General features: G+C 46.6%; 1 protein-coding gene across 1 annotated transcript in view; it reads left to right on the forward strand.

Annotated features, from left to right (window-relative positions):
* Positions 1-21,041, forward strand: part of rasal2 (RAS protein activator like 2) — a 54,517-nt gene that overhangs the window by 21,374 nt on the left and 12,102 nt on the right. Inside the window, 6 exon segments of the mRNA XM_028975120.1 lie at positions 1,894-2,021; positions 2,444-2,573; positions 12,144-12,250; positions 15,727-15,839; positions 20,610-20,763; positions 20,878-20,976. Coding sequence (XP_028830953.1) covers positions 1,894-2,021; positions 2,444-2,573; positions 12,144-12,250; positions 15,727-15,839; positions 20,610-20,763; positions 20,878-20,976 — 731 coding nt within the window.

Consider the following 21,041-nt stretch of genomic DNA (forward strand, 5'->3'; position numbering starts at 1 on the left):
GCTCCTTTTCTTCCACAAGGGCTAGAAGACTCGTCCTTTATGAAGAATAAATAAATACCACCCCACCACTGTCATCACTGTTATGGGCAGTGGTGGCCTAGTGGGTAAGGAAAGGGACCCATAATCAGAAGGTTGCCGGCTCGAATCCCAAACCCCCAAGGTGCAGCTTGTCATGGCTGCCCACTGCTCACCAAGGGTGATGGGTTAAATGCAGAGGACACATTTCGTTGTGTGCACCGTGTGCTGTGCTGCGGTGTGTCACCATGACTATCACTTCACTTTCATTGGCCTTTAGTGAGGTGATGAGAGTGTGAATTTTGATTAAATTGAATCCACTCGAAGATGTATGAAATAGGCCTGCAAACCCAGGCAGCCATCTGGTGCAAAGATGACAGACTTTCAGTATCAACCGTTTGGAAAAAGCACCTAACCTCCTCCTAACCAGAGTTTCACTGGGACCTTCACTTTTGAACTTTGTTTTGCAGAAGAAATGTAGGTTATGAACAAACCCTCAAGTATTTTTTTTTCCTTCATGTAGTCTGCCCTTTTGGCCGGTCTGATAACGAAGAGAGAGAGAGAGACCGATAGAGAGGCGGTCAGAGAGCACTTTCTCTGGACTGCGAATCGAGCGGCAGCTCTCTAAATGAAGTGGCACATGGAGACGTTATCGCACCATATGCTTCTTCTCCAGTCATATTGAACCGCCCACATAGAAGATGCTCGCGTACAGCAAAATTCTGTGCCGTTTGCACAGCATCCGAGATCTCCCACGTACATCCTTTCAATGACTGTTAGCATTTACTATTTGGCGGTCACTGTGTGTATATGGGTGGGTGGAGAGGGTGACTGGTTTATTTGGCCTCCTTTACAGCAACAGAGAGGGAGGTGGACCAGTGGTGAGAAGAGATGAGCATCCATGACCAGTTTAACTTCCTTGGCTGAAAATAAAAGGAACAGGTCACACCCATTCACATGAGACTGGGGCTCGATTTCAGCCATTTTGCTGCAACGAGATGGATGGGAGGTCAATTTAATGGCTGACCTCCAGGATTTAAGAGTGACACCAGGGCTCATGACCTTTTAAGCTTTCACCTTTTTTCCTTTTCTGGTGCCTTGCTGGAACTTTTTTTCATCCTTAAATTAATTTTAAAGGGTCTTTTTCATAATAATAGTTTTTAAATGAGATTACCTCTTTGTATTCAGTCTCCTACAAGAGAGTTTGGGAACAAGGCTTTGATTTATTTAGGGGAGGATTTTTCAGTGGTTTTTAGGTTTTCAGTTAAACCATTTTACTGGAAGCATGGGTTGAAATTTTAATTAATAGAATGGTTATTCAGGATATTGGGCATCTAAAGAGGGTTCTGTATGGCAATAGTGATATGTAGGATGCTGCCTAAATCCCTCAAGGTAGAATGTAGAAATAATCATAATCACAGCATTTCTGAAGAACAGAGCTATAGAAGTTTCATTAATTGTGATTATAAAACACTGATCGTGTAAATTGTGGTGATTTGCTGGATGCTGCCCTCTGCTGGCCCCTGCTTCTGTTTCAAGTGTGTGAGCAGTAACTCAATTTCCAGGGACTCTCCTCAAAGATGCTAACAAAGCCTCTGTGTCTGTGGGGGCTCTATTTCTGCGAGAATCTGCCGATTTTTATACAGACGTGGCTTTGTGAAGCACCTAAATTACACCCATAAACTTGTAGAGACTCACAACAACACAAACAATCTACAATCTGTTCGGCGGCAAGGCAGGAGCGACTCGTCAGTCCGCCAGAGTTCTATCGCAGCCTGATGGAGCGAGGGTGTTTTTCCGGAAAGCCGAAGAGGGATTACTCTCCGGCCTGCCGTGCCTGGCCCCGCTTGACATGTCTGTTGTGTCCCCTGTGTGCAGACGTGAAGGGCCCCCCCACGCACCGCTTCTCCTGCGGCCAGTCGCCGTTCTCCGAGCCAGGCTTGTGGGAGAGGAAGCTCTGCATCCTGACCGACAGCCAGCTGATCCTGCTCAACAAGGAGGAAGAGGTGAGAATGTTATCCCTCTCCCTTTCCTCCCCCTGTCGCGTCGCTGCATGCTTTTGTGTTGTTCTTACTGTGCATTTATTCGGGGGATCTTCATGCTCCCCCCCTCCTCCTTTCTCAATGTCGTAGTCCATCTTTTCCCCTTTTGCCACGGCGGTGGACAGAAGGAGGAAGAGAGGAAATGAGAGGAAGGGGATGGGGCTGCTTTACCCCCCCCCATTCCTGCCTTTGTTTCTAGAAAGGATCTGACACATTATCTGAAGGCCCGGGATACCTCGTCGTGTTTAGCTTGCACCCCCCTCGTAAGAGTTTACGTGAAGGGCTCCAGACTCCAGGCTGGCCTGAGCGGCTCTTACTGGTGACTTCAGCAGCTCTCAGTTAAACGTGTTGCCCCTGCTGACCTCAGTCTTTTGCTCTGTGTTCAGATGTCGGTAGAGGTCGTCCACGAGAGCCCCAAGGCCTCCCTGTCCAAGGGCAGAAGCCTCCGGCGGACCGTCAGCGTGCCGTCTGAGGGCCAGTTCCCCGATTACCCAGCAGAGGGCGCCTCCATGCTTGGTAAGGTCAACTTCCGTTCTAATGCGGGGTGTCACACTCTGCACCCATAAAGCTCACGCTTCTGGGTGCAGCTGCCTGAGGGTTAATGTTTGTTATTGTTCTATAATTTTTTTATTTATTTTTTTTCATCCAAAGCCAATGGAGACCTATGTCCAAATTGGGACAATTGTGCAATCGTTTCAGGTTTTTTTGTTTTTCACTAAGGCTCCACCGCTTAACTTCAGTACTCCCATTCTTAAAAAGGCTCCCCAAATGTTACAAAATGTTCATCATGTTTTGTGGTTGTGAAATCTGTGCTGTAGCTCCTCATTTTAAACAGTGCAAACTGAGATTTTGCCATGCAAACAGTTAAAAAAAACTAGTTACCCGTCCGATGCAAAGTCCTCTCGAACCACATCATCCCAGGAAAGCCTGACAGTTCGGTGTTTTAGATTTTGAACAGCAGAATGATTAAAAGCTGTTATCTGAGAGCACGGCTGCAGGATGCTCTTAGAGGAATTTGAAATTCTACCTGATCCCGTGTCTATAAAAAGCCCCTCTGAACATCTGAGGACTTTTTCAAGTGCGCATGCACCCTGGCTTCAGGTTGCCATATCATTACATGGGGCAGTGGTGGCCTAGCGGTTAAGGAAGCGGCCCCGTAATCAGGAGGTTGCCGGTTTAAATCCCGAGCCGCCAAGGTGCCACTGAGCAAAGCACCGTCCCCACACACTGCTCCCCGGGTGCCTGTCATGGCTGCCCACTGATCACCAGGGGTTAAAACCAGAGGACACGTTTCGTTGTGTGCACTGCTTGCTGTGCTGTGTATCACAATGACCATCACTTCACTTTAGTGTTGTTACACGTCTCATTTTAAACATATCACAGCCCCACAGTGTTATACACCCATCACAGTTTGCACATAAGTATTTCCTGAAGATGCTGAAGGCCCTTCATTTCTAGCGGTCAGCTTGACCCCCGGCATGCCCGGACACTCGGGTGTGGCCAGCTGGTGGGTGTTGGATGCCTGGGAGAGGGGGCAGCACTGGGAATGTGTAATTGGGAAACAAACAAGAAGCCTTGTGTCAGAATGGCGTCTGAATGGGTTTTGTAGAGTTGTGTTGTTTAATGGGGGTAGACATAGCCATGAAGTTATTTTTTAACTCTTAATTTAAGAACATTTTATGTAGACTTTGAAATAATTGCCTCAAAAGACATCGCGATTGATTAAGATCATAATCTGCAGATCCGTTGATAAGTGAGTTATTACTTCTGTTCAATGTCGTACATTGTGTCGTTGTTAAAGTCACTATGATTTCTGGAACAAACATGTTTTCAGTAGGACCGTGAGTCAGGCTGGGATCAGGGCCGCAGTTCCTGACCTGTGGAGGAGGTCTGAGCAGCCAGTGCTGCTGGGGCGGGAGCAGCGGCCAGAAAAAATGGACAGAGGCGTGGGACTGAAGGGATTCATTCATCGCCCTGACCGCCCTAATCTGGGTCCTGGCCTGGGGAACAGGAACTTATTTATATGTTAATTTACACTCCCTCCTGACAATACCCCCTTTTCGGCCAGAGTGAGGTTGTGTGGTAAGATGGGACCATACAGCCACAGTTTGGATTGTGATGAGCTGCAGCACTGAAAGGCCTGATAGAGAAAATAATGGCTGTAATCGGTCTGTGTACTAATATCAAATTGATATAAGCAGTAATACACCTGTTTGGTTACCTTTAATATTTCTTAAGACCTCACTACATTGGATTGTGCCTACATGGGCCTAGACAATATGACGTGAGGAGAATTTCACTCCTCAGATCAGGATGTTCTCCCATGAGCCCATTTTTTTACATTTCTCATTGGCCCAGCTTTACAATAAATAATTTATTTGTGCTCTGTTTCTTTAGCTTGGGCTATGTTTATGGTTCTTTTTGGCTAAATGGAATTTTTTTATTAGCCCCAAATAAAATGTCCAGTAGGCTGATCTGAAAGGACCTTGCGTTAGTTCTGCTTGGATTTTTCTGCAGCTCAAAGTTGTGGGGAATTGAAACAGGGTTTTTTTTTTCTCTCCCTTTAAGTAATTTATAAATGGACAAGTGAAAAAAATGCCTTTGGGAATCTATTGTGTTCACTTTCCACACAGCAGACCGGGCTGGCTTTGTTCTAGATGGTTCCGCCTTTTCAGTTCAGATGCCTTGTTAAAAGTGAGGAGCCCAATAAAGATTATAATTGGGTAAATCCAAATGCCTTCTTCACGTGACATTTTTAGCATAACAGATAAGAAGTTTTTTTCTTGTGCCTGACTGTACGGTTTTGATTGTGCTTCAGTCTAAAGATCTCAGGGTAGTTTGTTTTTTCGTTTTTGGAAGCTTCATCTGTACCAACAGTGCCACAAATGACTGACCCATGTCATCAGAAGCAGGTTAGGACTCCTGATGCTTGAAGTAGAATAAAATATTAACATGTTGTCCTTTCACACACATAGGTAAACTAAAATCTGAGAGGTTACCAGTTACTAACTAAAAAAAGGTAGGGGGGAAAAAGGCCACTATTCCCTATGTTTCTAACAACTGGATGATCAACTGCTTACACCTATTACATTAGAATCTTTGGTTGAATGTTCTTTTAAACTGCTGGTTTAGTGTTAAACTAGGCCTAATCTCGGTTTTGGGCCTAGTTTGATGGGGTCCTTGCATGTTTTCAGATAAATGAGTAACATGGCAGTGCCATATTTAAACCTGTGATGAGTGATGGGTGGAATAATCAGATGAAGCGGTCCACCAGGCCCTGGGTGTAAACACGAGCGAAAGAATCGGGTTTATTTGTGTGGAAATGGCAATGAATGGGTGGATTATCCTGCTTCCTCCGGGGTTTTGTGTTCTCAGCTGCCGTGTTTCCTCAGGGAGACTTGGCAGGTGAAACTCAACGTTTCGGCAAAATGACGAACGGCGAAGGGAGTATTTTTACACTGACACAAGGTTGCCGTAAATTGAAAGTTTATTTAAACACCATTTAAATGAAGGGTGGTGTTGCGTTAATCTGTGGTGGTGGCACTTGTTTTTTTTAAACTTATTAATAAAAATCATTCATTGGTGTTCCTCGTGGGGGTCTGTAATGTACTTTTGATTAGAACCCCCCTCCCCTCCCTGCGCGCCCACTGCTCGCCCATTGTAGCGGCGTGAATGGCGCGGTGGAGGAGAGAAAGGAGGAGGCCGGACCGGCCGGACCACCACCGGCTCTCCCGCATTCCTCGCAGTCAGAGGCGGACGAGACGCGCCGTGGATTCCCCTCCCCATCTTTTTTTCCTCCGGACGACGAGTGGCGGAATGAAGCGCTCGGCCTGATGTGGGATTTGGACGCGCTGGATCTGACGGGTGAGGGTCCGAAGTCGTCCGGCCGGGGACGCGGCGGGGGGACCGCGACCACGTGGCTCCTGTCCCGACGCTCAGCGCCGCCGTAATCTGGATAATAACGCGTTGAATTATGTAGCGATATTTTAAGAAACACGATTAGTGAACCGATGTCTGGTTTTAGGAGAACTTTTTTTTTTTTTTTTTTTTGGAACGTTAGTAGTTCAGCGGTACACCGCATTAGCGTTCATTGAAATGTTACTGTCGTAAAAAAAGTGTTCGCTTAAATAGTCGGTAGTTCGTTCGGGGCCGGTGGGTTAGCGTTGCTGCCGCTAGAGTTCAAAGGTCATCTCGACGCGTATAGTATAACGATGTATAAATGTATGTGTTTTTTTTTGTTTGTTTTTTTTTCTTCGCTAGAATTACAGTTACGTACAGCTTAAAACAACAGCGATTGTTGTCCATGCACAAAAGAAAGCAGCTGGGAATGCATCTTCACTTACAAAATAAGTCCGGTTTCTCAGCAGGACTCTTAATGTATTCTGTAAAAATTTGCTTCCTGCTTTTTATATGCATGTTCTTTGGTGGTTTACACAGATGGGAAAAACTACAGATTTTAAACATGATTCCACAATGTGCGATAAACTGGTGGTCTGATTTACAAGAACTAGAATGTGTATAAAGTAACGGTATAGTAAAGTATTTGATGTAACTGTGATGTAATATTTTTTTTCTGATGAATGGCCGTATTCAGTGTAAGTGAGCTTTATCCGGATGTGGTTCACTAGTGAGCTTTTGCTTTTGATTTTATACATTTGCAGCATTTAGCAGACACCCACAGGTACAGTCCCACTGGTGTTAAGTGTCTCTCAGGGTTAAGTAAGTGGGGTTTGAACCTGTGACTTTTGTGCTGTTCTGGTTCATAGGCGAGTGTTTTTCCCACAAGGCACATTTTATTATTGTGTTTCAGAGCACACCTCTCTGTCACATAACAATTCAATCACAATCTTTTTTTTTTTTTTTTTGCACAAACACAGGCAAACTCATTCAAAGTGAAACTCTACTGTTTAGTTTGGTATTTTCGCTGTCAAAACGTAGTTATCCGTGAGAGACCCACACTAAGGCTTCATTGTTCTCCTTGGTGGCGGTTACCCAACGTGCGCTACCTAAATCGGTGCGATCTCATAGACTATAACTGTAAACAGGCAGAATGCTATGGTGACGTCACCGGCGCCGCGCTCAACTGGCTCTGCTGGTTTATTTTCTCTTGTCGTTCCGTGAATAGTTTTGATTCGCCAAACACATTCCAGCACTTCCGTCCCGTTGCCAAGGTCAGCTGGCGCTCCGGCGTTTGCGGACACGCCTCGCGGCGCTGCATGCCCTGGCTTATCATCAGGTTGCATGTCAAACATCCCGACTCGTGTTGGTTCTGTTTGTTCAGAGCCGTGTTCAAGCCTTATTTGTTGGAAACATGCGAGGAATGCCGCGTTGGTCTCGCGTTTACTTTGGCCATGGCTGCCCCGACAGGGAGGTGCCACATGACCCTTGGGCCGCATGTATGCATACGGGTGTGTCACCACTGTGGCGCGTGCAGTGAAAAGATCGGTGCGAGTTTCGGATTCTTTTCCATCAGAAGTCTGTAACGTCGAGGGAACACAGTCAAGGGAACACGGTGTCATTAACACTTTTCGAAATGAATCTCATGCCGAGCCATTGACCACAACGGCAGAATCCCATTTGCGTGATCAACCTTGAAGTGAATTGTTTATTAGGGCCCATTAAATTTTATTATTTTCCCCCAGATACTCCCATCTTGGCTGTTTGAAATCCCACTCGTGTTAAGCGGGCAGCCTCCAGCCGGAGAACGGAGCGCTGTGATGTGGGTGTGTGTTCGTGTCTGAAATGGCAGAATCAGCATGTAGCTGGCCTGCTTGACACATGGATTAGTGCCAGAGTAGAGTAGGTTAGTGTGATGGGAGGGCAGTGGGTCGTTCGTTTATGACTGGTTGGGCACTTGATCCAGGATGTCCCTCAACTGGGCGTCAGGTAGGCAGACACACATTAAGTGGAGTGATTGTCATTGTGAAACACTGCAACACAGCACACGTGCACACAACGGAATGTGTCCTCTGCTTTTAACCATCACCCTTGGTGAGCAGTGGGCAGCCATGACAGGCGCCCGGGGATCAGTGTGTGGGGACGGTGCTTTGCTCAGTGGCACCATGGTGGTTTGGGATTCAAACCGGCAAGCTTCCAGTTAGGCATCCACTTTCTTACCCGCTGGACCCCTGGGGACACTTAGGGTTAAGTGTCTTACTATAGGACCCAATGGTAGCAAGTGGAGTTTGAACATGTGACTTTTGCAGTCTTCTGGTTCATTGGTGAGTACTATCACCCGAATACCACAGACCCTCTCTCTTCCTGACTGCTGAGGAGACCCCAGGACCCACCTGCCTCCCCAGACTCCTCAGTCTTTATAGCTGGATGCACAGATAGTCTGTTAAAAGTGACCAAGAGACAGCATGACCTTGCCTGTCCAAACCTGATCATTCTGTCTGTGTATGTCCCCTCCCACCCCCATTTCCACCTTCATTCATTACCTGCCTTCTGCTGTCACCGAGTTCGGCCCCCGCTGTGTGGCAGCATGCAGATGCTCCCCAACCGCCAATCAGAGCCCGGCACTGCAGCCGGAGGGAGGCGCCCATCTAACGGGCGTCATCTCTAATCACAGGCCGCTCCCGCCTGTCTGCGCTCCGCTATAACCCTGCCCCGTCCCCAGCCAGATATCGATCTCAGGAAGGCCTGCGTCCAATCAATGCGTTAAGTGGATTTTCAGGGGCAGCTGTGTCCGCGAGGGGAGGAAGAGGAGTCGGAAGAAGCTGTGCAGTGTGCATGTATACACACACACACACACACACACACACACACACACACACACACACACACACACAGCCAGACTGCCTAATGCGCTAGCGTCAGGCAGGGGCAGCGGGACATTTAGGGGACAGCATGACTTTCATTTTCAAGGACTACAGCCAGGCAGGAAATGTTTTTTTTTTTTCAGTACCACAAACACAGCAGATGTTTTATTGATTTATGTGTTGTACATTTTAAAATATTTACAGCACTTCACCCCCACTTATTCATTCATTCATTTCATTGGCTTTTAAAAACCTGCCCCCGGTACTCACTCAGGGTGGTCCCCTTTCCCCGGACGACACCGTTATTTACCACGCGTGTCTGACCTACAAAAGACCAGGGTATGACTGCAGTAGTGGGGACAGCTGCAGATGGGTTGTAAAAAAAAAAAAGACCCTGTGCTACGTAGAACTTTTGCCGGTCCAGGTTGGGTTGAACTCAAGGGTTTTAAACATGATTTTTAAAAAAATGTATTACTGCCAACCACCGGCTTTCTGACTTTACTCCACAGCCTGTTGCCGCATCCAGATGACGCACGCAGTCTTTGGCTGTGTGTTTCTCTGAAGGGTACCGGCAACTCTTCATCTCTGCAGCGCTGAATTGCTCGTTGACGGTTTATTTACGTCTCAGAGGTCGTCTGAGGTCAGCAGCCATTGTCCGTTACTGCAGCTTTGTCCGTTATTCTGGTTCCGCTGCACAGATGCCACGTCTGCTTTCTCTTTAAGACACACATGCCCGAGGAAGGAAAAAAGCACATATAGCATAACACACACGCGCGCACACACACACACACACACACAGACTGATAATGAGAAAAGCCCCCAGAGTTGTCCTACATGAATCACTTGTCCCCCTTTTCCTTTACACCGCGTCCTTAAAGCGACGTTTGCCTCTTAATTTGTCCTGAAGCTTCTGCTGAGGGTCGTGTGTGTGACTGCAGAACACACACACACACACACACACACACACAGAAGCAGTGAGAGAGAGAGAGAGAGAAGGAAGTGCTTGGCTGAGGAGGGAAGAGGAGTGAGGTTACAGCAATTGATTGAATAAATGCGGTAAAAATCTCTTCCGCTGCCCTGCCAAAAAAGAGAGAGAGAGAGAGAAAGAGGGTGGGAGAGAGAGAGAGAGAGATGGTGAGAGATTGGGACTCTGTGCAAGCGAGGGAGAAGGAGGAATGGAGAGGGAGGCAGAACAGAAGAAGTAAGAGGATGCGTTTGTTCCTGCGGGACGGCACCGTGCCGATGGACTAGTAGCCGGAGAGACAAGCTCGCCTCACTGGACGGGGGGTGATGGTCCCAGGCCGGCCAATCGGGAGCTGACTTCGTCCACATCTCCGGCAGGTGATGGGGAACAGCTGTGACAGAGGTACTGACGTTCCCCCCCTCGCTCAGGGTGCCTTCTGTCACGTTAACCGGGTTATCCGGCGCCTGGTTCCGACGCGGCGCTCTCGCCTCGTTAAAAACCCGTTAAGTTGGGCCGAATGGACGGCGGAGGGCTCGTTGTTGTGTTATTGTTTCTCCGCGCTGTGGACGCGTTCGTCAGGTCTGCGGTAGGGAAGAGTTCACACCGCGTTCCCCGCTGTACCCAGCCTCCCCCCAACCTCCGGACCAGCAGTCACCCCTCAATCTTGCTGACGGTCCCACATTGTCTCTGTGCATGTCTGATGAATTGCCCCGGGGGGATGTGGCAGGGGATGGTGGGGGGAGTGCGGAGTTGCATGGCTGAAATTTGGCAGTTGCTGCGGTGGGAGGAGGTGAAGATGGTCCCGTGTGAGTTCATGTATTTACTTATTACTTATTAAAAAAATGTTACATTTGCACATTTTATGGTGACCGTTGCAGTACGCTGCTGGGATGGAGGAGTGGGGTCCACCGCTCTGCAAGCCAGGGGTCCCTATTGCCTCATCTGACCCTACTGGGCTGCGATCCAGCTGGGAAAGCTAATAGTCCAGGCTCGCCGGGGCCTGGTGCTGAAATCTTACCCCATAATCTTACACTGCAGAGGACGGGTGGAGGAGAGAGGAGGGGCGGGGGGGTCCCGCTTTCACAATGCAGTCCAAGAACAAACATGAGTTATTTTTCTTCTGCGCTTTGGAGTTGTGGAAATCTAACCACATGTCTTAACTTTGTCCACATTTTTATGGGCTCTGGATTATTGTATCATAAAACACATGTTTAGAAATGGCATAGGAAAAGAAGGCCGCATAGTTATGCAAAAACTTTTAACTTTTATTTTTGATTATGGTGAGCCACTTGTGATCACTCGACACACCTTAGTGTTGCGTGATATGGGGACGATAGAGGAAGGTCTTCTGCTAAACTGTTAAGCAAGAATTATGAATCATGTATTCATCGGCTGGACTGGTTTCATATTTTGGACCTATAGAGATGGTTGAATTGATTTTAAAAACTGCGTGTGTGTGTGTGTGTGTGTGTGTGTGTGTGTGTGTGTGTGTGTGTGTGTGTGTGTGTTACAGTAAATGTTACAACCTTCTACATGATTCTAAGATGGTGATGACACATATTCTGTATTGGTGCATCCCTAAGCCAAAGTATATCCTCTATATATATTTGCAGTCGTCTCTCTCAGTATATGAAGCAGCCTAATTTTAAATGTACAAGCAAGTGATCAAGTTAACTATGCTATTATATATGTAATAATAATTACAGCTCATCTCATGGTCAGTGTAAATAGCAGTTCTGCTAAGTAATGAGTAATGGTTTCTTTTTAATATATGGTACTTTACATTCTGTTTTATACTACAGTATAGTACTGTGCGTTCCCTCAGTAATAAATGAGATGAAAAATAATTATGAAAAGAAAGTTGGTCAGTTGGCAAATATAGGATATTTGATATAATCAATTGAACGGAGAGTCCATTCTGACAGGGCAGGTGGCATTTTGACCGCAAGGAACGTAATTGTCTGCGCTTGGAAGAAATTCCCTGATGGAACAGGGTAAATGGACTGTACTGTAGGTTACCTGACAGACATCATCATTAAACGTATTGATTTCTGGTGAGTGTTTGCTTTTTCCTTCGCTGCAGACTGTGTGAAACCAAAATAGCTTTTTTTTTATTTTTTATACAGGCTTTTGGAGACCTTGCTCAGAGCAACGTTTATCAGGGAAACCCCATAGGTTTCTAATGATTGGTGGCTAATTATCTTCCTGTCTGGTGTCAGTCGGACTGTGTGTGTGTGTGTGTGTGTGTGTGTGTTTTACAAATGTCTTGTTTCTGGTTTTGTGTTCTTTTTTTGTCTACCTTTTTTAATTTTGCCATCACCCTGACCCTTTTTGTTTTTTTTCGTGTTTCTCTTTCTCCAGAGGTATCAGCAGAGTGCTCCCCGCGGCGCAGGAGTATCTCAGGTCTGGGGAGCTCCGAGAAAAATGTGCCCATGGATGGACCCAATTCCTCCCCTTTCAAAGTGCCGGTGAGTGTGTGTGTGTGTGTGTGTGTGTGTGTGTGTGCAGGAATATGAGCATGTGACTGATATAAAATGGCAATTGTGCAGGGCTCCTAACGAACATTACCGGTGGTGTCCTGTGCGGCTCCTTGATGCTCGCTCTGTCACACTACCCTTGACGGGCCATTGCAGGATATGATTATCCATATCCAATTTCCATATATCACTATTTTCCCACTACTGGTAGAGTAGAGGTCAGGTAATGGTTGACCGAAGAATGCTGAATTGGGCTTCATATTTCACACGCTGCTGTTGCATGGCCACTGCAGCATTCCTGTCGACTGCCGCTTCATGCCACTAGGCGTGACGAAGTTATATTTGAGTGAAAGGCACTTGCCAACACCACGTCATGTACATCCTGGAAAAAGTTTTCTAGCTTGTTTTTTTTTTTTTTTTTTTTAAAGCAGGGCCATAAAGCAAAAGTGCCTTACTTTTTCACTGTCAGCTAGAATGGTAAAGGCTTCTGCAAGAATAATTATTCTTTGGTCTGAGTTTGACCAACTGGAACATCTATGAACATTTTATGGGTTCTTCCTTGACCCAAGCGTTAACCTGTCCACCAAGGGTCGAGGGACACTCACGGAGACTTGACGGAGAATGTGGCGCCCATCGTATCCTTGTTTGTCTGCGATCGGGTGGAGCAGCGTTAGCGCATTATTAACGCGTCCGTACTGCTCGCACATTCCCGTGTTTCGCTCTTATTTTAATGTCCCAGTAGCCACACGTTCATTTCCTAACAGTCCCAGTTTCGCCAGGACTATTCTCGCCACTCCCGAGCCGCCCACTCGTTGTCGCGATGTTTATCATTGTGCAGCGGCGGAAGTGCTCACCGCCCTCCTGCCGTTGAGTAATTGCATGGCACTGCCACAGAGCTTGGGGGGGGGTGGAGCAAATGTAGAAAAAATCGTAAACACGTCCCGCCGATCACAGGAGCATGCAGCGAAGGAATATGTGGCCTGAGTCCGTATTTCAATAAGTGAGGCGCGCTGTTTTTTTTTTTTTATACAAAAAGTCAAGATTTTCCTAATGAGGATTTTTGCAAGTCTGCCTGGGAGGGACGAGAGTCAGGGAGTAATTCTTTTGATGATATTTTTATATCGACTCAAAGTAGGTCGTCATTGATATTTATATCTCGGGGCTTCCAGCCTTCTTGAAGGTGGGTTTATTTTGGATGAATCAGTAGTGTTTGTAATGCGGAAAGGTTTTCATTCGACACCCCCTCCCTTTATCCTACGATGGCACCTAGATTTGCAGAATTGCTTCCATTATGTCATTTATTTATTTATTTATTTTGTGTGTCTTTTCGAGACTTCACCTGTGCTCTTGTGTGCATTTTTATGTATACACAGGCTTATCGCACTTTTGTTAGTATGCGCTGCGAGTCCCTCCGCAGGCTTTATTAGGGTGCCGGGTGAGAGCTGGTGTGACTCCCTGCTCTGTGAAGCTCAGGCCCAGTGGGGCTGTGGAAGCCGCATGTTTGTGCTGACAGCATCAGCTCTGCAGCATCCTGCCCCCGGTGTGGGGAGGGACAGGGCCTCAACTTCTGCTCTCTCTGGACAAAATGTGTGTGTGTGTGTGTGTGTGTACACACTCTAGGGACTGATTTCACATTCTCCTCATCCATAATGCCAAGGTGAATATAAGGGAAAGGGACACACAGCTGACAGACTTGCCGTGCTGCTCTGTATCTTCCACGCACGTGATCCCCGTTTAAAATTCCGTTTGTGTAACACCGCTACTCCTTCACGATTCGTTTCTACAGTGAGTACAGCTGTGTATCTGTGTGCGCGCGCGTCCGCTGGTAGTGTTACGAGGTGCCACAGCTCTACGTTACTTTAAATGTACTCTGTTTGGCCTAATGAACGTTTTGGCTGCCTGCGCTGCTACAGTATAATGTGGGCTACGTTGGAGACTGAAAAATGCACTTTATCCCTGACCTGTTTTGGGGCCTACTTTATTGCATCACACACACTTGTCATAACCTCTTTACTCCAGAGGGTTGGTCTACGCGTTCGTCGTAAAAACAGTTACAGTTTTGCCATTGAGTCCACATTTTACAGCTTTGCAATAAAGAAAGCCCACAGCTCTGCTACTCTCAACCTCCCAGCTGTTCGCCCCCCTTCTCCTATCTTTACCTTGAGCTGGGTGACAACCCTCATCTATCAGGAGCGCTGAAAGACTTAATATAACTATGGCTAATGCATCCTTAAAATGTTCATGTGAAATGTTCTAATTAGCTGAGCCTAGATTAAATTGCAAATGTCAAATTGCATGTCAGTGATGATGCTCTAGTGATTTGATGACCTTGTTTTCAGTCCTTTTGTTTGGAGATAAAAATGATGTCGGAAATGTCTGCAGTCCAAACGTGAGCCTTCTCAAGCTTTGTAACGACGAGTTCCATGGTAACGTTAAAAAAAAAAACTCACTCATATGAAACGTCTTCTCTTTCACTAGTGAAGAAGATAATAATGAATCCAGTCAGAATCCATTCAGCAGACACTTTTATCCAAAATGGCTTATGCTAGGGACAACAATCACGTTTATAACGCTGCTCTGCACATAACAATGTAATTGTTGTCTAAAGCTTCTGTGGTGTAACAAAGACACTGTGTTTGTGTGTGTATTAACATATACACACACACACAAGTTATGGTTATCCTCATATATATTCAGATGATCTTCACTCCCACTCACCTATTTGATACTCCTTTTTTTATTTATTGCATGCGTTGCATGCATTTAGGATCAGACACATTTTTAATATATATGTATGAGTGACCGTGTGTATTTCATTATTCTGTAATACTAGATGAAAGAATTTTGGCTCTGGCAAATTAAATGATTTTGAAACTTACTTTTTAATTTCTGTTTGCACTGGTGCTCTCCATTTCAGCACATTTTGAATCCCACATTAATTGTAATTTGACCTCTTGGGTGATTGAATTTTTTTTTGTCTCTGTAATGTGTGCATTATGACTGGTGGTGGTGGGGTTTACTCCTGGTGTGCGGCGGGACCTGGCCGTGACTCATCAGTTCGAGTTTTACTGTTGCGCTGTTACTCATTAATACAGCGGCCCGCAGCACTCCGTTTATGATCCCCGCTCTTTAACCGGAGGATTAATGCCCCTGACGGGAACGTCTGGCGGGAAAAATGCCATTCTGATGATGTGCGGCGACAGTTAACGTCTCCACCCCCGGCGTTTCAGCTTTTTCTTCGCCTCCTTTTACTGGAATTGAGTGGCGAGCTGCGCGCTGTAAGACGCGGCGCAGCCACTGTGCTGATCGATTTCCTTTTTGCTCAGACGCTAGTCTGCCCATGGTCTGGGTCCCACTTACAGCTAATAGGGTGTCACAGGGCACGGCTGCTGCGGACAGTTTTACAGGGCAGGCTGTGAAGCCCTCACTGCTAATATCTCATCACAGTGCGCTCTCATTCCCTCCAGGGCTTCTTCAGCAAACGCCTCAAAGGATCCATCAAGAGGACCAAGAGTCAGACCAAGCTGGACCGAAACACCAGCTTTCGACTCCCGTCCCTGCGGCCCACTGATAACGACAAGTAAGTTCTCTGTAATTCTGATCCTAAAAGCGTTCAGTAGTACTAGTAATGATAAAACACCAGGGCATGGGGCTTTAAATGAACAAATTATTTTTCATAAAACCCGTTTTGTTACTGGCAAAGTAACCAAGCAGGACCGGAAAAGTAAAAATCTGGCCCGAGTCACTCTCACTGACGCATCCAATTGGCTTCCATCAGTTTAATACAGAACATCATGCTGTACTGCGAGAAGCCTCCCTGTGCTGTCGGGGAGGGGCGGGGGATCTTTGGTGGTGTGTTTCCTGGTAAATGTGTTTCCTGGGCAGGGCTGGGGTGTTGGAGAGCTTGCTGCTCTGCTTGGTATTGGTGTGTGTGTGTGCGTTTATGAATATGATTGTATATACTAATGTCTCTGCAATATGGTGTAGTGTTTCATAATACTTGTCGGATGATTGAGTAGCCATTTCCAACTACTTGTGTGCTTTTTTTTTTTTTTATACTGAAATAAAGTGATTGTCACGTCTTCAGAATGTGTCTGTTTTTACTAGGATATGACAAGCACACCATGCTTTTGGGTGGGCATCTGTCACACCATGTGTGTGTGTGTGTGTGAGCGAGCGAGCGAGCTTAGTGTCTGAGTTAAGTATAAGAGCTGAGTATTAGTGGGCATGTGAGAGTGATAGCCTCAAACTGTCTATGGATTGTGTGTGTGTGTGTGTCAGATCAGTTCAGAGTGCAGATGCTCATGCAGGGATGGGGCTTCACTCCACCTCTCATCACTCCTTTTGCTATGGTCTCTTTTGCTCTCGGTCCTTTGACTCGCGTCCACCTCGTCCCTCATGCGGAAAGCCCACCTGCCCAAATCTCTGCTCTGCAGGTAAGAGCAGGATGTTCTGCAGCTCACTTCCTTGCACTCTTTACTTGGTATTCTGTGTTTGAGGAGTAGTAGTATTAGTAGGGGCTATCTGGTAATACATAATGCAATTTTATTTTCCTGACGGCCCCTGGATCTGCAAGGAGTGCTGGGTGGTCCGTATGTTGCCACCAGGGCTGATGTTGCTGCTGCATCTCTAGTTTCCGCGATAATGCGATTAGTTTTTTGGTTCTGCGTTCTATCTGGGCTTCACCAGGCCTCACTCTACCTTTTGATGAGAGATGCTCACTGGGTTCCAGTCACCGATGAAGCTGCTGTTTACGGTCAGTGCGGCGGAGCCTGCTTCCAGTCAGGGAAATGGATATTATTCTGTGTGCGGCTTTAGCGGCGCGGGTTTGAGAAGGAACATCCGTGTCCAATCCAGGCTCTGGTTAGGGCGTGGCGGTGAGGGCAGTGCCCTGATATTTCTGCTCTTCCTGTGTTTGTTGTGTGTGTGCCGAAAGTAAATCTTAGTGAAGACCACGTGTCCTCAGAAGAATCAAGAAAATTTTTTATTGTTGTTGTGAAACTTCTTATTTTAGAACAAGTGAAGCATGCATTAGATGGGGTGATTCGTATCTATACACATTGACTTTGACACGTTTTAGGGATGAACCGTACAGTATGTTATGTTAACATTTTTCATATATTTTGCATTCTAAATTGGGGGGGGCTGTTCATATTCGATGCTTCGCGATGCAGTCGTGGACTATTCTGCATAGATGCAGTGCATATTTAAAAACAGAATGTGAATTAATGTAGATTGGTGCGTTGTGATCATGAGACCAGTGAAGGTTCACATCTCTGTTCTATATTAATATGAAGCACATCACACTTCAAAAAATAGTGTAATATTTAGACAAGCCGCCTTTAAAGGGAGTGGCACTGTGAGCATTTCACAGTTGCAACAGCGTAAAGCGGTTACATGTGGACTTGCGTATACAAGACGAATCGTGCATCTGGCACTGATTTGGAATAAACGCTCAAATACTGCGCCACTACAGGTGAAAGGTCACAGTGTCACCGTGGTGACAGAGGGGTGGTAATTAGAACCACTCCTGGGGGTCCACTGGTCTGCATAACAGTATAGCCTTTAACATACAACTGGCAATCCGGATCTAATCAGTGGATTATCACTCCCCTTGTTAGTTACACATTTAAATTTCTTAGTTTCTTCTTATGTTTATTACCTTATGCACTCGCAAAGATGTAAAAATCAAAACTGTGTGTGTTGTGGGATGTTCTTGGGATTTTTTTTCTCATCTACAGTTCTGCTCTGTGCACCAGCTAGCAAGATGTCAAATGGACAAAATAGAACAAAAACTTGAAGACTACTTCCATAGTTTCTTAAAATGCCAAATGAGTCGAGATTGGCCTTGTTGTGGAACAATGATAACCCTGGGAAAGCCTATGAGAAAAGAAAACAGGTTCTCACACGTATTCCCTTCACAACAACCAGTAAGACAACCTGCTTGTTGTAGTCATGATCACGCTGTGCTGACTGGTCCCTCTGCCTTGAGAAGAATTTGAACATGACTGCTTTTAAAGAAGTTTTGGTCTCTAGTATCACATTTTTTTGATGAAACGTGAGGTCTGAACCTTGCGATAAGACCACTTAGCTTCTGTTACCAATTATTTCATAATATCCGAAGAATTTCACACAGACGCTGAATTTTTGAAACATGCTGAATGTTGTAAAATAGGAGGTGAGTTGGCTTTTGTCAAGTGTGAGTGGAAGTGATTGTCACTGTGAAACGTTGCACACAATGAAGTGTGTCCTCTGCTTTTAACAATCACCCTTGGTGAGCAGTGGGCAGCCATGACAGGCGCCCGGGGAGCAGTGTGTGGGGGCGGGGCTTTGCTCAGTGGCTCATTGGTGGTTCGGGATTTGAACAGGCAACCTTCCGATTACGCGTCCACTTTCTTACCCACTAGGCCACCGCTGCGTCTTTTGTACCATCTGTGACTGTAAATATTCAGTTATTCAGACTGGTGTGATTTGTTGTTGGACTGACTGATAAAACCTAAATTTGTCTCTGTCTTTAGCCTGGCCGTCCCCTGACCGCTGGCCTCTCTGTTGCCGCAGTCCCTGTATGATTGAGAGCGACGAAGCACCAAAAGTCCAGTTGTCTCAGCAGCTCACCAAGAGCTGGTCTCTAATGGAGCTACCTTGATTTTGGATTCCTGAACTAGACGTTCAGATTTCCCTGCGAACCCCTCTCGTCTGTGCATGTAACGTTATTATGCATTCTCCTGGAATTTCTATATTTTCTGCCTTCGGGCAGCTGCTCTGGGACTGTTGGCCATCGATTGTCTGGGTCTCCTTTAAAAAGCTAGACACCGCAAGGCGCCGATCTTTTCAGCACTCGGCTGCAGACCTGAGGTCCTCTCTGCCTTTTGCAGAAGGAGGCCACTGAGTAAATTGGGTTATTGGCTTATTTTCTCTTAAACAGTCAAGCTCAGGGATGAGTTTATGAGCCCGGTCTGCAGCGATATCCTGTAACGTTAAGCTGATGGACTGCACTGCGGTGAGTTATGGCTGATTGGTGCAGAGCTGCGCTCAGTACGAACACGGCATTTTTCATGAAGCATCGTTTTTAATGCGTTGCTGTGGGCTGAACTCCAGATCTGATTGAGTTTGTGCATCTTGTACCCACTTTAGTTCACCGCAAAGAACTGGTCTCACGTCAGACTGCTCTTTTATCTTCAGAGCAGATGCAGAAATTCAAATAGGTTTGTGCGGGGGGGTAGAATACTAATAAATAAAAGTATTTTTTGTGTGTGCGTGCGTCTTTTAAATCGGGCAGTCCGAATGAAATGGATTAAAAAGGAGGTGGCTGGCAAATGATTCAGCACCTTGATGAATATGTAAAAATTTCCCGAAATACAGAAGCCAAGTTTCTCAGCATGCCCTTCCTTCAGGCGGTGTTCTTTATCAACACGCACCTCACCATCGGGATTTTTATTTTTTTTTATTTTTTTTTTTTTTAAATAGCCAAAATAGTACCACTCGCACATCTCTGTCTGCCTTTGACCTATTTACATCTTTCAGTTTCTGTCTGAAAAGGTAGAAGAAGAATCAGTGAATGTGGTTGAGTGTGCAGGAGTGGAGTTGAGTGGAATGTTAAGGGAAGCGGGGCACCGGTCAAACCTGAGATCCCAGAGGCTCAGGATATGGGCGGAGGTGTTTGCATGCGCACCCCTGATCCCCCGTCGCCCGTAGCCTCGGTTCCTGTAAACCCCGTCCCTGTGGAAACGGCCTCACCGGGGCGCGGGATTGGCTCTCTGGCTTTACCGTTCGTCCCCCAGGCTTCTCAGAAAAACACGGCGACTGGAAAGAGTCGTGCAGCAATTTGCAGAGTCACTGCTGAAGATGCCGGAGATGCAGCCGAGGAGAGGACCATGTCGGGCAAGGGTGGCGGACTCGAAATGAAAAGCGGACATGCTCTGGGGCTACTCCGTCACATGGATCTTTAGTTGCTTTTCGTAGGTATACCTTCTAAATAATGGGATTTTAATTCGCTGAAAGCAGGAACACAGGATGTGGTGCTGATTACTGCTACTTGGTTTCTCCTGGACTTTTCTCCCCGGTGACTGTATTTCTGAAGTGGTCCTGCTCGGCACTGGCCGCGGAGAGCCCGAGTGCATTCGGGGTCGTGCTCTCCACGTCGGCCCTGTGTGGCTCTGGATAAGCTCCGCGTTATCGGGTGGGGAGGAAGCGGTGCTAATTGTTTGCTCTCCTCCATCCCGGGGCTGGGTGTATCGCGGCGGATATCCTGCGGCCAGACATGGGATGATTAACATCAAATGATGCGGTTAATCTAATGAGGGGAGGTCGGCGCTGCGCGATTTAACCTGCTCCGTCCCGTTGCTTGTAGATCACGAGGCCTGCCCAAGCTGAAGGAGTCCGTTTCCCATGAGTCCTTGCTGAGTCCAGGAAGTGCAGTGGAAGCTTTGGACCTCAGCATGGAGGAAGATGTCTATATCAAACCGCTTCACAGCAGTATTCTGGGACAGGAGTTCTGCTTTGAGGTATTTATATCCCACAGCAGAAGCACATCCTTCTGCCTTTTTTTATTTTGCTGTGAACGGTTCTTGTTCGTCTAGTAATTATCCTGCTTGTTTTGCTCTTCTTTCCCGTCTCAGGTGACCTACTCAGGAGGGAGCAAGTGCTTCAGCTGCTCGTCGGCTTCAGAAAGGGACAAATGGATGGAGAACCTCAAGAGAACAGTACAACCGAACAAAGTAATTAACGACCCCCTGACCCTGAGCTTTAAAGTGACCCGCACACACAAAACAATCCCCATGCA

The sequence above is a fragment of the Denticeps clupeoides genome, chromosome 4 (assembly GCF_900700375.1).
Source record: "Denticeps clupeoides chromosome 4, fDenClu1.1, whole genome shotgun sequence".
Taxonomy (NCBI): domain Eukaryota; kingdom Metazoa; phylum Chordata; class Actinopteri; order Clupeiformes; family Denticipitidae; genus Denticeps; species Denticeps clupeoides.